This window comes from Sturnira hondurensis, unplaced genomic scaffold (genome assembly GCF_014824575.4).
Source record: "Sturnira hondurensis isolate 20B ecotype Veracruz unplaced genomic scaffold, ASM1482457v3 Scaffold0013559, whole genome shotgun sequence".
NCBI lineage: Eukaryota > Metazoa > Chordata > Mammalia > Chiroptera > Phyllostomidae > Sturnira > Sturnira hondurensis.
The window spans coordinates 5,949,695-5,965,731 of NW_028086190.1; the positions used below are offsets into that span (position 1 = coordinate 5,949,695).

General features: G+C 37.5%; 1 protein-coding gene across 7 annotated transcripts in view; it reads left to right on the forward strand.

The window, feature by feature from the left end:
* The window catches only part of FREM1 (FRAS1 related extracellular matrix 1), a 178,701-nt gene extending 166,612 nt beyond the window's left edge, over positions 1-12,089 (forward strand). For all 7 annotated transcript variants that reach the window (XM_037061941.1, XM_037061939.1, XM_037061942.1 and 4 more), the window contains 2 exons: positions 8,022-8,107; positions 9,848-12,089. In XM_037061941.1, the coding sequence (XP_036917836.1) occupies positions 8,022-8,107; positions 9,848-10,047 (286 nt within the window). In that variant the 3' untranslated portion in view covers positions 10,048-12,089. The remainder of the gene's footprint in view (positions 1-8,021; positions 8,108-9,847) is intronic.
* Positions 12,090-16,037: the final 3,948 nt, after the last annotated feature.

A 16,037-nucleotide genomic window follows, 5' to 3' on the forward strand; every position in this document is an offset into this window, starting at 1 on the left:
CACTCAAAGAAGGGTGACTTGCTGTCAAATAATGACAACAAAATTTATCTAGTTTAGAAGGACTTTAAAAATCATAAGCATCCCTGACCCTCCTTTTTTGCCCACCTGGATAGCATCCAAAACAATATAATTAGACTAATACATCTGATGGCTGGACATTGAGACCAGAGAGCTCCCTGCTGGGTACCCGCCAGATCTGGCATGTTATCGAATCTAAAAAGACATGCTCTCTAAAAACACTGGTAAAAAGAAATGAGCAGGCAAGCCATCTTCAAAAAAAACTAATCTCAAGAGTATATCTGATAAGGATCTCAAATCTTGATAATAGCAACTCCTATAATTCAGGTGCAAAAAAGGCAACCTGCTTTAAGAAAAATGACTTGGAGATTTCACAAGAGAAAATATACCATTGGTCATTAGGTACTTGAAAAAAGTGCTCACCACCGCTGGGCATTGGAAAAATGTAGATAAAAATCATAATAAAACACATCTTCACACCCACTAGAAGAGCTAAAAATCATGAAGACAGACAATACCATGTGTTGTAGAGCAAATGGAATTTTAAGGTTTTGTTGGTGGCTGAACTGTCTGGCAGGTTCTTTAAAACTTACGTGAATCTATCCTGTGATCTAGCAATTCTGTTCCTAAGAATTTACCCAAGAGAAATAAAAATACAAGTTAACATAAAAAGACATTCACAACAATTTCTTATAAAAGATCCTTTTTATAATAATAGTTTGGGTCATTTATCTTTTTTCTTGATTTATAGGAGTTCTTTATATTTTCTCCATCAAAAGAGAATACTGTAAATAACTGTTTTGATAAATTATTTTTTAAACAGTCAAGCAGAATGAACTTCTAAAACTTCTAGTGATATAGATAAATCTCAAAAACATTAATAGAGAGGAAGCAACTCAACATAAAAGAATATGTATTATATGATTCACTTAAGTAAATAGAAAAAATACTAATCTATTGGTTGGTATTGGAAATAAAAACTAGTTATATGTGGCAGGAATTGTGGGGTGACTGGAAAACAGATGATGCTTTGGGTAGTCATTCGATGGATATATACCATTGTCAAAATTAATCAGGTTGAATAAGGTACAATGTATGAATTTTAATGTGTGGAAATCATACCTAGATTTTTAAAAAGCTAACAGGATATTTTATAAATATATTTAAAAACTGATCAAATTAACCACGCCTTACTTCACTGATGTATTTCATGTCCTAAATATAAGTAAAGGTAACATAGAGGTTAGTCAGTGGCTTTCATGTCTTTGTCGATAAGTTGGTGGCATAAAATAAGTAAAATTTTAACTTATTTGTTTTTAGGAATGGGGGAAGGGAAGGAGAAAGAAGGGAAGAGAAACACCAATGTGTAGTTGCCTCTCATGTACCCCCTACTGGGAACCTGGCCCACAACCCAGGCATGTGCCCTGACTGGGAATCAAACCAGCGGCCCTTTGGTTCACAGGGCAGCACTCAATCCACTGAGCCACACCAGCCAGGGCAAAATAAGTTAATTTTTTAAAAATCCTATTGATATTCCTTGTTTAAATACATGTATTCCCATAATAGTATATATTAAACAACAATTAAGGCATTTTCCCACCCAAATAACCCAATGTCCCTGTTGTTACCTGATGTTGAGCTGGGCTCTGGCTCCTAGTGGCTACAAATGAGTGATGTCTGCAATACCCTGTCCTCAGCAACCCGGTTCAGCACCTGTGGACTCGTGCACATGGCTTCGTTATGGAGTCAACCCATCTCCTATTTGGTCTTCATCCTTTCTTGCTGCCCTTCATTTTAATCAGCATTACTGTCTTTCCAAAGAACCCTGTCCTCTCATGATGTGCTCGAAGTAGGTCTTTAGTTTTGTCATTTTTGCCTATAGCGACGTTCCAGGCTTACTTTCTGTAGGACCTGCATGTTCATCTTTCTGGTGGTCCAGGGTCCAGATGTCCTATTTTAATGTTTGTCTTAAAAATAGTGGAATGGGTATTTTTCCTTCTTAAGGAAATACTTTGATATGGAGTCAGAACTCTGGATTAGTAAGGACAAGATTACAACATGCTACAGAGGGAAAGATATGGTGTCTCTACTGACAAAAACGAGGGCAAGTGCAGAAATGCAGTTTCTGCTGGGATTTAGTGGTGAAGTATGATGAGCAGAGAAACGGAACCCCAAACTTCAGGTGTGGAGGCAGCCTCACTGTTCATCTCCCAGTGGTTTTATATAACAGTGCAAGGAACTCCAGTGGCCTTAATGAGGCTTTACTTGCTTCTTAATGTTATGAGAAAAAGAGGTACGCCATGCGTCAAGTGATATCTTTCTATCTGTTCATCCATGTTGGTACGGTCACCAAGTGTCTTTTCTTAGAAGAACTATTCTTTCTTCTGAGACTGTCATCTTCTTGCTCTTTGGTGTCAAAAATCATTTCTATGACAACTCATAGTAATATTGTTGATGCTGACAACTTCACATGTTGTTGTTAACTTCATGTTGACAGCTCTGTATTTGCCGTTCAATATCTCTGTTTTATTTTATCAATCCATCTAATTGCAGCTGGATTTTCATGGTGAGTAAGACTAGTTACAAAGGGTTTTTTTCATATACCTATTACTATTCTACAATTCATTTACCCTGTAATACAATTAAGGCCCAAATTAATTGAAAACCCGAGCTACTTCCACAAGCATTTGATCTAAGATTTCATCTACAACCTGGTTGGAAGCACCTTGACCCCATGACCCTTTTACCCTAGCCTGACCTAGTTCTACAAGCCTCTTTGCCAGTAACACTTTCCTGTATATTACATGTTCTAGTTTATAGAATTCTTTCACATTTACTAGCTTATATGGTCCTCCCATAACTTTGGTGAGAAAAGCAGGTGCTATTATCAACATTTTACAGATAACTACAAAGACATTCGGGGAAGCAAAATCCCTTGCTTATGGTTATACGAGCTATGGATGCTGAGCTAATAAATGAGAGAGAGGACATAATTTTTGTACTATACTTGGGGATCTCTCATCTCAGGTATACTGACAAGGATGCTCATTTTAACTTTGTGTTAGGCTAACCTAAAACAGTTTTTCAAAACTATGTGTAATACTTTTGTATGTTTCATAGCAAAGATGTATTGGGATTTTTACATTAAATTACGAATCTGAAGTTTCCTTTGGGTTAGAATCAAAATAACCTGTTGGGGCAAACCTGAGGTATGATCAAGTTCTGAGATGATAGACTCATTCATCCAATAATTATTTATTTGAGTACTTACTGCTGAGCAGGTCACAATCTTAAGTACTGTCCCCTGGTATTGACCCCACAACCCAATATCATCAATGTGCTTCAGAGATACAGACATTTAAGGACTCTTTAAAAGTCCTTAAACCCTACAGTTTTCATCAGTAAAGTTGTCATACAGTCCTAATAATTTTCTCCCACATAACCCTTCCCACCAAGCTCTATGAAGAATATAAAGTCACTGAATTTAAATTACAAAATTTAGCTTTCATTGAGTTGATGTCTTACTATATATGTTCAATTAAAAAATGGACTAAGAAGGGAAAAATAGAGACGCATAGAGAGCAAGCTGACAGCTGACAGTGGCGGGTGGGGGTGTGGGTTGGGGGCCTCGGTCGAGGGAGGGATTGAGCAAAAAAAAAAAAATCATGACGTGGACAACAGTGTGGTAATTGTCCAGGGAAGTGGGAGTTGGGGGAGGAGGGTAAAGGGAGGGCAAATGGTGATGGAAGGGGACTTGACTTGGGGCGGTGAACACACTACACAGTGTTTGCACTGGAGAACTGTGCACCTGAAACCTGTGTAATTTTGTTAATCAGCGTCACTCCAATAAATTCAATAAAAAGGAAAAAAAGAGAAAAACGTAAAAATGAAAAAAGGTCTCTGGACCTAAGTGTAATAATAATAAGAGTTACAAGTAATATTTGTTGATTTTAACTACAAAAGCATAGATAATATTTAAAAATAGTATAAATGAGTAGATATTTTGTTCTAAAATAAGCTATTATAAAAATGTCAAATTCCCCTCTCTCCTACTAATTGAAGGCCTGAGACTAGTGATCATATCTAGCAAGCCAGACCTGAAATAAGCAGGGTCAGAACTAATTTGTTCATATGTTTTGAGGGTATTTTCATAAACTGGTCTCGGAATTGTTTTAAGCTGGAACTGTGACTTCTTTTTAGATGTAAAAGTGAGAAATGAGAAGGTTTTTGGAGCAATTGGAGTTTTTCATCATATTTTATAAAGTGACTAATTATGTATTTATCAGTAATATAAATATTTTCCAGTGATACATTGTCTATTCACCATATTGGTCCAGAAATTAAAACATCTATCAAGTACCATTTTTATAGTTTTCCAGTGTATATAAGAGAGGCAAAGAAAATATATATGGTATGAGATTTTTAAAATATTGTAAGAAGTTTCTAACTTGAAAACTTTAATGGAAAGAACGGGTATGAATATTTTATCTGATTTCATTGGTATGATACTTCAGTATTGTATTTCAGAAGAACAATGAGAATGAGTACTCCAACAATAGTTGATACTGGTTGCAGGCATTTCGGAAACTGTCCAGCAGCAGATAAAAAGCAAACTAAAAGAAAAAATAAAAGATCTCCACATTCTTTTGCATTAGTCATTTTTAGAGGAATATTTTTGGCATGCAAAGGCACCTCCTTGGACAATTTTCCTCTGAGCCCCAATTTCTCCCTTATCATTCAGCCTGTTTTCATCCATCCTATGGACCACCTCGCTTCCCTTCACCCATTATTTTTCCAGCTCATTTTGTTCTCTTTTTCTCCAACCCTTATGACTTGAAAATGGGTATTCCTCTGGGAATTATCAATTCTTTCTGTGATATAAAAATTTATAGTTTCAACATTTTATAACCTGGATGTTTACTTTCTTATGAAATATGTTTATGAGATGGTTTAGATTCTGTAATTAGAATTAATATGCACCTGGTACATCTTTGATCTGGCCTCAGGAACCATTCCTCAACTCTGGGCTGTTTCCTCTGGGCTCCCTCACTGCTTGTAGTTCCTGTATAGATGGTCATTTACTGCACCTGGGTTTCAGGGGCGGCAACTTTTACTTTATCCCTGGTCCCTAATGAGATCACTAGCTCGAGTCAGTCTTTATCTCCAATCTCCTTTCCTCCCCATTGGCATTTTATTATTTTTCTAACCCAGAGGAGCCAGACTGCTAGATTGGGTATTTCTTGAATTTACATATTGTAATCTCATCTGCTCACTTCCTTAGGTTGTCACTGTACATTTGATAATTCTATTATTATAGATCATTATCTTTGAAGCCATTTTTTTTCTCACAGGAGCGTCTGGAACCCCTGCTGACCTGTCCTTAAACAGTGACTCTGAAATATATCTATCCTTATTCAGAAAGTTTCAAAAAGTAGATGTGCATTTCTGTAACTAGAAACATTAAGGCTTCTCTTTTAAATATTACACTTTGAATGACTTAAAATTTCAAAGCTGTCAAAAGATTTTTTTGCATGGATGTCTCTGTATTTTATTTTTCCTTCTCTCTATATTCATATCTGCATATCCAATAACTATCATACCTTATACGTATATGAGCATGATAGATATATTTTTATAAATCAACACAAAAACGCCTATTTTTTATAACTGTAGTCTCATATTTTACCTATCCTAAACTAAGCTATTTTCCCATCTTGATCTGTTGTGTTTTGCTTCCTGAGAATCAAAAAGGGAATTAAACTAGCACTTGACCAACTAAAATGGATTTTATAGTCTCTTTCAAAAATAGTTTAAAAATCTTAAAGCAGAAGGAGATGTTAAATAAAACCTGCTACTTCCTGATGATGAGATGAGGCTGACGTTACATCTATAAGGGCAGAAGCGGCTGAGCACAAGGTGGAAGCCAGGTCCCCCACGCTCTCCCCAGTACACCATACAGACTAGGGAAGTCCCTGGAGCCTTCCCTTGGTCTGTATTTCAAACACATGATATTCTGTGTTCTAACCCTCAGCACATTAGAATGACCATATTGGATGTGAGGGGTTGGGGACCAGGTCTGTTGTCATATCAGCTGGACTGTCAGACAGGAGCTGACAGTAAATAATGACACCAGAGACGAGGCACAAAACTCAGCTACAGTAGCCTAAGGCTATTTGGAAAAGGAGTACAGAGCCTTTGATGTCTCAGAAGGCCTAGACGTGCCAGTGCATTATAGAACGGTAAACTGCTATTACTCTGGGGGGAAAAACATTAAGAAATGAATGAATTACATTCACTATATGTGATCTGGAAAAGCAAAGAAATAGATCTGAAGTTTGGAAAGACATAGGCAAAATTAATGAAATTAAATTTAACAGTTTTCTAAACTTATACAAGTACTATTAATTTTGTTTTCTATTTTTGAAAATATTAATCATACAAGAAGATCATGGTGACTTTGTTTCTTGTTGGAAACTTTCTGTTCTAAAAAAAATAAGAAAATAATTATAGCTTTCTACTTGAAGCATTTTTAAAGAGCTTTTAATGAGCCCTGCTGAAAATTAGACACAATTGAGTATTGCTTATAGGAATAATTCAGTTTGCTGCTAAAATAATTCCTAAGGAATTATCATGCCAGTTAGAATGTCTATCATCAGAAAGATAAGAGATAAATTCTGGCGAGGATACGGAGAAAAGGAAACCCTTGTGCGTTCTTACTGGGATTGTAAATGGCTGCCACCACTGTGGGAAGCAGTATGGAAGCTCCTCAAGAAATTAAAAGTAGAGCTACCATACAATCCATCAACCCCACTTATGCGAATATATCTGGGGGGAATGAAAACACCATATTGAAGGGACATCTGACCCTCGTGTTCATAGTAGCCAATACATTGAAACAATGTACGTGTTCATTGCCGGGCGAATGGATAAAGAAGCGGTGGTACATATGTACAATGAAATAATATTCAGCCGTAAAAAAGAAAGACATCTTGTCATTTGTGACAATATGGATAAATTTTGAGGGCATTAAGTCATACAGAGGAAGACAAGTATTATATGATTTCACTTTATGGGGAATCTGGAAAACAAAAACAAAAATCATAGGAAAAGAGATCAGATTTTTGGTTACCATGGGTGGGGATGTGGGGTGGGGGGATTGGGTAAAGGTTGTCAGAATGTACAAACTTCCGCTTGTAAGAACTTGGGAATGTAATGCATAATGACTGTCCTTAACAATGCTCTGTGGCATAGTCGAAAGTTGTTAAGAGAGTTCTCATCACACAGAAAAGTTTTTTCTCTCCTGGTATCTTTAGGAAATGATAATGTTAACCTATTGTGGTAATCATTTCACAGTACATGTGAGTCAAGTCATTCTGCCATATACCTTAAACTTACAACCAAAACAGATCTGTTGTAAGCAAGGGAGGGGGGTATTTGTGTTTTTAAGAACAAATGCTGTAACTTCTATACAACATGTGAAAGTGTGACAGTGAGGCCATGCCTGTCTCACTGAGTACGATCAAGGACCACAATTATCAGGGTGTTTGATTCAACACGCCAGGCTCAACATGCAGGCCTCCAGTAAGTTCATCTGCATTGTTTGGGTGACCTTATGGAACAAATTAACTGGATAATTGCCAAATTTATACCATTTAGAGATAAACCTCCTATAAGAGGAGTAGTATTTTGACATTAAACAATTAATCTTTATAAGTAAGCAATTGCTGATTTTCTAAAAAATATATGTAAAACCTATGAATTTGTGGTGTAACGCCCAGATAGTATGATAAAATGTTCCTTTCTTTGTTAGGCACTTACCTTACCCTGCAGATACTCACTAAATTAAAAAAAAAAGTATTAAAATCTTGGTAAGTTTTTTACTGCATATGTACTTTTTTTCTATTTTAAACTGAGTTTGATGTCTGTTATGCGTGTGTCTGCAGAGACTTTGAATTCCTCCTTGTCACTGACGCTCTGCTCTCCTTTGTGTTCGTTGCTTGCAGGCACCTGGGCAGCCTAGTGACGGTGCTGTCCAGGCAGCACATGCGGTGGCTCTGGGACTTCGGTGGGAGCAAGCCCTTCTGGATAGGCGAGTATCTGCTCCGCGCTGTGGAGGGCTACGTGATCGCAGCTTGCAGCGGCGAGGGGCGATAAATGGTTGGACAGTTGGTCTTTTCAAACTCTTAATTACATAATAGTTTAATTTTTAGACTTCTGTTTCAAAGAAATAATAAGAGATGAGGGTTTACCTATAGGTAAGAATTCAACAAATGGTATTTCTAAAAGTAAAAAGTTAGAAATAGTTAGCAATAGGGGATGGTTCAAAAAGTCATAGTATAGCCATGTGAAGGAATATTGATTGTTTAGCACTTTACAAAAGCATCAAACACTGTATAAAAGACATGAACAAAGGCCTCATGTTTATTAATATTCAATAAATACATATTGGATGAACATTATACATAAAGTATGTAATGCATTTGTGGCAAGGTACTAAGTAAAAAAGCAGAGTGTACAACCAGATGAAGCAGGAACTAATTTAAAATAAAGAAATTTATATACATGAGTTATATATATACATTTCTATATTAATGTATAGCATATATGTGTACATATATTAAAAAATGTCAAAGAATTAGAAAAGTTTAACCTTCAGTTGAGAATTATATGTAGTGTTAGTTTTATCCCGTTTTCTGAAGTTTTAATATTTCCTACAATTTTAACAATAATACAAACCTTTTCAAGCCACTCACCATCTCTACTTAAAGGTATTGTATTTCGGGGAACTCCAACAAACTTATTCTTGGCTTCTCAAGATCTCTTTCCTACACAGTGAGTCCCTAAATTCTGAAATCATCTGGGAGTATTATGTTAAGGCTAGGGGATGTTTTCTTTATATCCACAACAACTGATTTCAAGGCTCTATCCCCACAAAGTACTTAGGTATAGCATGATACAATCAATAATTCAAGAAAATAATCTAGAACAAGATAGGTTATTCCTAACCAGGAGTACTTCATTTTGTTATACCCAAACATACTGACTGAGACTCGGTTGGAGAAGGTTGTGTGTAACTGAGATTGTTTTCATGGTCACATTTGGTTTGGGAGATGTCAGGTCATGCTGTTTTAGGGGAGCCTTTTCTCATTTCCTCCTTCTTCTTTCTCATATAAAAAAAAGTGTGAGGAGGAGGAACAACTTCTTCAAGAAAAATTGCAAGAGCTTTGCGACATTAAAATGTAATTTGCAAAAATTGACAATGGAACTCCAGAGGCAGGTTGAGAAAAGCTGCTTTTTCTTGGGATTGTTGCAGATTGAAAAGATCTTAGGCTCCAGACTAAAAATAATACTTAGGAAGCTACTTCCACACAGGAGAACCAAGACATTGAAATAATGAGGAGGAAGGGCAATAGACAAGAGGTATCTGTGTCCTTGCCATTGGAAGTTCTGCCTGTAAGATAATATAAATAATAATTGCCGTTATTAAACATGGGTATATGCCCAGTGCTTCACATGCATTAACTTATTTCATTCTCTAAGCAGCCCTAGTATACTGTTTTTATTCCAGTTTATAGATGGGAAAACTGAAACTTAGAGTGGTTAAGCAACCTGCCCAAAGATGCCCAGTGAGCAAGTCTGGAGCTAGGATTTAAGTTCAGATCTGCCTCACCCCAAAGCCTCATGTGCTTAGTCATGCCCCATGGGACCCCCAGTCCCATTCCAAATGTTTCACGTTGTAGGCCCATGTTTGCTCAGAACAACAGACTGATCTGATATCCAAGTGTAAATGTAATAAAATCATTTGGCACATTCTTTTGGCTCACATTAGGTTTGAATGACAAAATGCATGCTGGCCACTGGGAGTGGATCGGTGGGGAAACTGTCACCTTCACCAGCTGGAAGAGAGGGCCTGCTCAACGTCCAAAGCCTGGCAAGAACTGTGTCTTGGTTCAAGGACAAGGAAAATGGCAGACAAAGGACTGTACGAAGGGCAAACCTCACAATTATGTGTGCTCCAGGAAACTCTAAATGTAACTGGCCTACAGGTGCCCAGTGGGATTGCTCACCTATTTATTTACAGGATTTGTGCATATCGTTCAATAGAAAACAAAGTGTCACGGCTGACTTGCTATATTTTTTCGTCATAGTGTATGAGTGATTGTATTTAGTAAAAAAAGGAGCATAAATGAACAGCTCCAGGAAGACTGATAAATGAATATTTCCTGCAGGAAGAAACGCAATTCTTGCATCTCAGTACTTTTCAGAAAAAATGCCTGATGTGGTATATGGTGCAAGATTTGCTTATGCTAGGAGACCATCCCCCCGACCCCATTCCATATCTTAGCACCAATTTCATGGTCTTTGGGTTTTTGATCCCAATACCTGAAATGAGCCCATTCTGAAATCAGTATTGCAGGAGCTTCTAATACTTCATTGCAAGTGAAGCTAACACTAGTTAAATCAAGGTTAAATTGCAAAGGGATGTGTTGCTTCATCCCTTTGGAGACCTTTCACATGTGAGACCTGAGATAAAAGGCTGTGGGTCAGGAGAATTCTCTGCGGTGAAAAGGGAAAACTTTAGATGGAAGAGTCTTGCCAGTGGAAGCTCGTCTGCACAGCTCTGGTTCAGGTAAGAATTCAGAGGCTACCTGAGCTTCAGAGGCCTACCGATCACTACTCACGAAGTAGATCTCCTTTCGCAGTAAAAATGCTGGCACCATGCCATGCCAAGGCTAATGATTAGATTCTCCTGGCCTTACAGAGTCATGAGAAATTTGAAGTAACACGAGCCTTTCTATTTTTTCATGTTTATAGTACTGACTAGAATTTCTCAAGGATATTTGGAATAAAGAGTATATTTAAATGATAGTTAATATATGGAAGAAAAATACTGCTGTCTCAGAAGTGTCCCAATGAACTATGCTGATGAACAAGGAAAAATAATACCGAAAACAAAGCCCTTGAAAGCCTATATTCTCAGAAAGCATTTTGATACAATTTTTAGAGCCCTTAAATTTTTAATATTTGTAGAAATGCCATGTTAACTTGATTCTCTAATATAAAGGTCCCTTATTAATTTATAATGTTAGCTGAGTGAAACATTGTTGTAGCAGTGAAACATGTTGCAGACTTACAAGAGCTCCCTTCTAAAATCAAGGCTTAATGATAGGAAATTAGAAATTTATATCTCAAACATTTGCTCAAAATTTCTCTCTTTTCAGAATCATTAAAAAATATGGTTGTGCCAAACGTAATTTGCTGTACGCGCACCAGTGTAACTTCAGAGTCAAAATGAGGTGACGGAGCAGACCGATAGTTCAGTGCGGGTTTTATTACAGTAATACCTTGAATGCAGCTAAAAAAGACTGAAGAAACTTAGTCAAGTTTCTGGATATAAAACATGACATATGTCTGTTCATTTATCACAATTTTGGTTCGTAGAGGTATTTACAAGAGAGGCTGGGATAAGGTGCAGACACACTATCTCTTAGTAAAGTTAAATATCACAGTGGAGTCGGGGGGGGGGGCTCCTCACCTTAAACATCACAGGTGCGCTCTGCACTGGCAGTACATGCATGTCTCCTGTGGGACACAAGCAGTCTCTGGCGTTTAACCAAAAGCTGCAAAAACCCATCCTTTGTATCAGCTCCAACCCCCTCTGATCCACTGGCCTCTGCCATGGGGAAAGGTGGGATGCCAGATAGAGATAGGAGGAATGCTTAAAGGATTACATCCTAGGAGACAGTAAAAGTTGGAGAAATGAGGGATTCAGGGGACACTTCTCCCTACTGGAACTCTGGAGTATGTTAACTGTTTAAAACTGAAACTCCACAGCAGCTATGGAGAACCTGTTTGGCACGGTGTACGTTATTATGCAATGATGTAACCACAGTGGTCAGTGATATTAAATGTAATTGCAATGTTAGCACAAGGAGACTGTTTTGATTTTTTATACCAACCAGAAATACGACTATAATGTTTAAAAGTATTTCTGATTGTGAAGTCAATAATCAAGTTGTAAAATAGGAGTAATTGAAAGAAGATACAAATAAAAATTCAGGCAAGCTCCAGCTGGTATGGCTGAGTTGGTTGGGTGTCATCCTGCAAACCAAAAGGTCAACAGGTTTAATTTCAAAAAATTAAACATGCCCACATGCCTGGGCCGCAGGTTCAGCTCCTACTTTCAGTGCAGATGGAAGAAAGGCACCAATCGATGTTTCTCACATCGAGGTTTCTCTCCCTCTCTTTCTCCCCCCACTTCCCCTCTCTCTAAAAATGAAAATTCAGGCAAGAGTGGGTGCTGGCTAATATTCATCATGACCTTCATTTCTTTCTCAAGACTTGGCTTCACTGGCAGAGGTCAAGGTGGGAGGGGTGGGTGGGAAGAAGTAAATGACCATCATGGTTCTCTCCGCCTTGGTTGGTCACTGTTGCCGTTGAGGTTCTGGTTGCAGTGGGAAGGAAGGAAATAATGCAAGGGTAGGATGGTAATGGGAGGTCACAGAAGAGGACAGGGGAGGGAGGAGAGAAGGGTTAAGTAAGAAGAGGTGGTGACTGGTGGTAGCTAAGAAGACAAGCACCAGGGCTGGCTCTCCTCTCCACACTTAAACATCGACTCGGGGAAAGACCCACTTCACCCAAAGGCATCAGCCTAGCACAACTGTGTATAGCTTTTCAGAATCTTGTGATGTTTGGTCTTTAACAAAAACCTGCGTGTATACAGCATATATTTGCTAAACATAAACTTGTAAAGCATATGATAATTATTTTATCTCTTCTGGTGAGTGGTAAAAATGAACCATAGGACATTTATTTACATTTCTGTTTTTTAAATTTTTAATGCAGCCAAGAAGAATATGCAAATGTTCATTAACAGTATAGTTTTGTATAATTTAAACCATAAATTGGTGCTGATTAATTTTTGCAACAAAGCAGCATATTAAATGTACTGTACCTAGTTTTGTATCATACTTAATAAAGCAAACATTTCTAAACCACTGTTCCTTCCATTTTTAACATTTCATATTTATTCTACCATTGGAAGAAGAGATGGAGAAGAACACTCAGCATGCCTTTTCTATTCTTACTTCCAGATCAGCATTTAGTCAAGTGGCTTCCATCCATTCACCTAGCCACCCATCCATTCATCCACTGTTCATTCAGGAAATATTTGATATGGAGTGCTAACCCTGAATAGCTAATATATATGCAAATTTCTACTGAAAAGATTGTATTTCTTTATCTTTTAGAGAGAGAAGAAGGGAGAGAGAAAGAGAGGGAGAGAAACATAGATGTGAGAGAGAACCATTGGTCAACTGCCTCTGCCACATGTACCCCAGCCAGGAGGGGACCAGGCCTGTAACCCAGGCATGTTCCCTGACCAGGAATTGAACTGGTGACCCTTTGCCCTGTGAGGTGATTCCTAACCAGCAAGAGCCCTGAACTGTCAGGGTTCTAATAGCCTTTTTTTTTTAAGTGTAGAGCTTTTTATCAGGGAGGATGTCACAGAGGAAATCACTGATTACATTATCCCTTTTCTGCAGTAGAGAGAAACACACTGATACAAACAGCTCAGGATGTCTTTTGTCATATTTCTCCCCTGATTAGGACACTGGTGTTAACTTCCTGAGTTTGTAATCAACTCAAAGCATTATTGACAGCAGCTACCCCAAATTTCCTGTCTGCAGATCAAGTTAGGATCTACAGTTTTCACATCTAACTTTTTGCAACAATTATTTTTTTTCCCCAAAAGACAGCAGTATGTGTCTCTCTGTGCCTTTGAGATTCCTGGAGTAACAGAAATAAAGAGCGAGCTTTGCTATCACCTCACCTGATATCCATGCTGTACAACAAGGAAGACTAAAGTCCTCACAAGTCAAAGTGGGAAGAAATTACTTCTGGAACTAGTGTCTTCTAATTATTCCACGTATCTATTACCACTTTGAGCAAGTGGTTTTACTGTTGTCAAGTAAAGCATCTTTGAATGATGAATATGGTTAAATTCACCATGTACTTGAAAACATTGTAAGTAAAAAAAGATGGACACAAAAGGCATGTAAATAGAATAGGCAGATCTATAAAGACAGGAAGTAGATCAATGCTCTCTCCGGCTGGGAGAAAAGGAACCCGAAAGTAACTGCTGATGAGTGCCGTGTTTCTTACTGAGAGGGTAGAATGTTCTGGAATTGAATGGTGGCGACGGTTGTGCTGCATGATGAATATACTGAATTATGCACTACCCAATGGTGAATTATATGTTATAGGAAGTGTATCACACTGAAAATGCTATTTAAAATCATGATATAAACATTTATTTTAGAAAGCTATGCATGGCCTGATGTGTTTGACTCATCCAAGGCCCTTGTTCCAGTAGTTACCCCACATGTCACCCAGGTTTCTGTTTATCTTTTTACATAGTTGGTGAAGGGGGAAAGAATGCTCATTTAACATAGCTTTTAATTTACAGTGCTGCTTTATTGATTTTCCTTCTCCTCCCCCATTAATCACGAGAGAACTGTTGCTGATGGCGGAGTGTGTCTGGATGAATGTAATGTCCAGAATGCCATGATTTTCTTAAAATTAATTTTACAAGTCTTTAGAACAGGATCACGCAGGAAATGAATACACTGTCCTCATAACTTACACATATAACTGTTCATTTTTGAACATTTTTATGGGTCTTATATTCTACTAGGCAATAAAGTTCAGTTTATCTTAAGATGGAAAGGAACAAAAATAAACCAGCACTTCTATTAAAGGCCTTAGGGTAACCTGCAATACTTTTTCCAAGCAATGAAGTGTGAGTTTACCTTTTGCTTCCATCTCTTTCTGTATTTTTGCTTCCCAAAGGCAATCAAACCTTCAGAAGAAAAATGAAAAAAGATACACTATCCTAAAACTAATAAAAATAAAACTGGAGTAGCTATATGAATATCAGAGTAGATTTTTAAAAATCTTCACCCAAGGATATGTTATTTTTCTGATTTTAAAGAGAGAGTAAGAGAGAGAGAGAGAGGGAGGGAGAGAGGGAGAGAGAGACATCACTGTGAGAGAGAAACCTGGATAGGTTGCCTTCCATACATGACCCAATGGGGATTGAACTCACAGCCTTTCGTTGTATGGGACAACACTCCAACTCACTGAACCACCTGGCCAGGGCTATCAGAGTAGATTTTAAAGTAACAGTTACCAAGGGAAAAGAAGGAGGTTTTATAATTTAAAGGGATCAGTACATCAACAGGGCACAGTAACCCTAAACATGTATGCATCTAGTAACAACGTTGAAAAATACATAAAACTAATGAAACTACAAGGAAAAATAGACAAATCTATAATTACAGTCAGAAATGTTAATACTTCTCTCTTGATAATGAATAGAATGAACAGGTAGAAAACCAGTAAGGATATAGAAGTATGGACATTTTAATTAAATTAACTTATTATTTGTAGAACACTCCACCCAACAGAGGCAGAATATAGATGCTTTTCAAGTGCACGCAGTTTATTCACCAGGGCAGACTGTTTTCTGTGACATAAAAGGAGTTTCGGTAAATGTAAAAAGATTCAAGTCACACAAAATATGTTCTCTGGCCACAATAGAATTGAATTAGAGATCAATAACAGAAACATCTTCGGAAAATCCCCAAGTGTTTGGAAACTATATTATACACTTCTTTAATTCATGGGTTAAAGTAGAAGTCAAAGGGGAAATTTAAAAGTATGATGAACTGAACAAAAATGAAAACAGAAGACGTCAAAGTTTGTGGCATGCCATTAAAACTGTACTTAGGGGAAATTTTATAGCACTAAATGCCTATAATAGAAGAGGGGAAAGGTCTTAACCTCAGTTTCCACCTTAAGAGACTGGAAAAAGAAAGCAGAAATAAGAAAATAACACTATGAGGGTAGAAATCAGGAAAACAGAAAACAAAAACAATAGAGAAAGTTAATGAAACCAAAAGATGGTTCTCTGAGAATATCAATACCATTGGTAAATCTCCAAACAGACTAATCAGGAA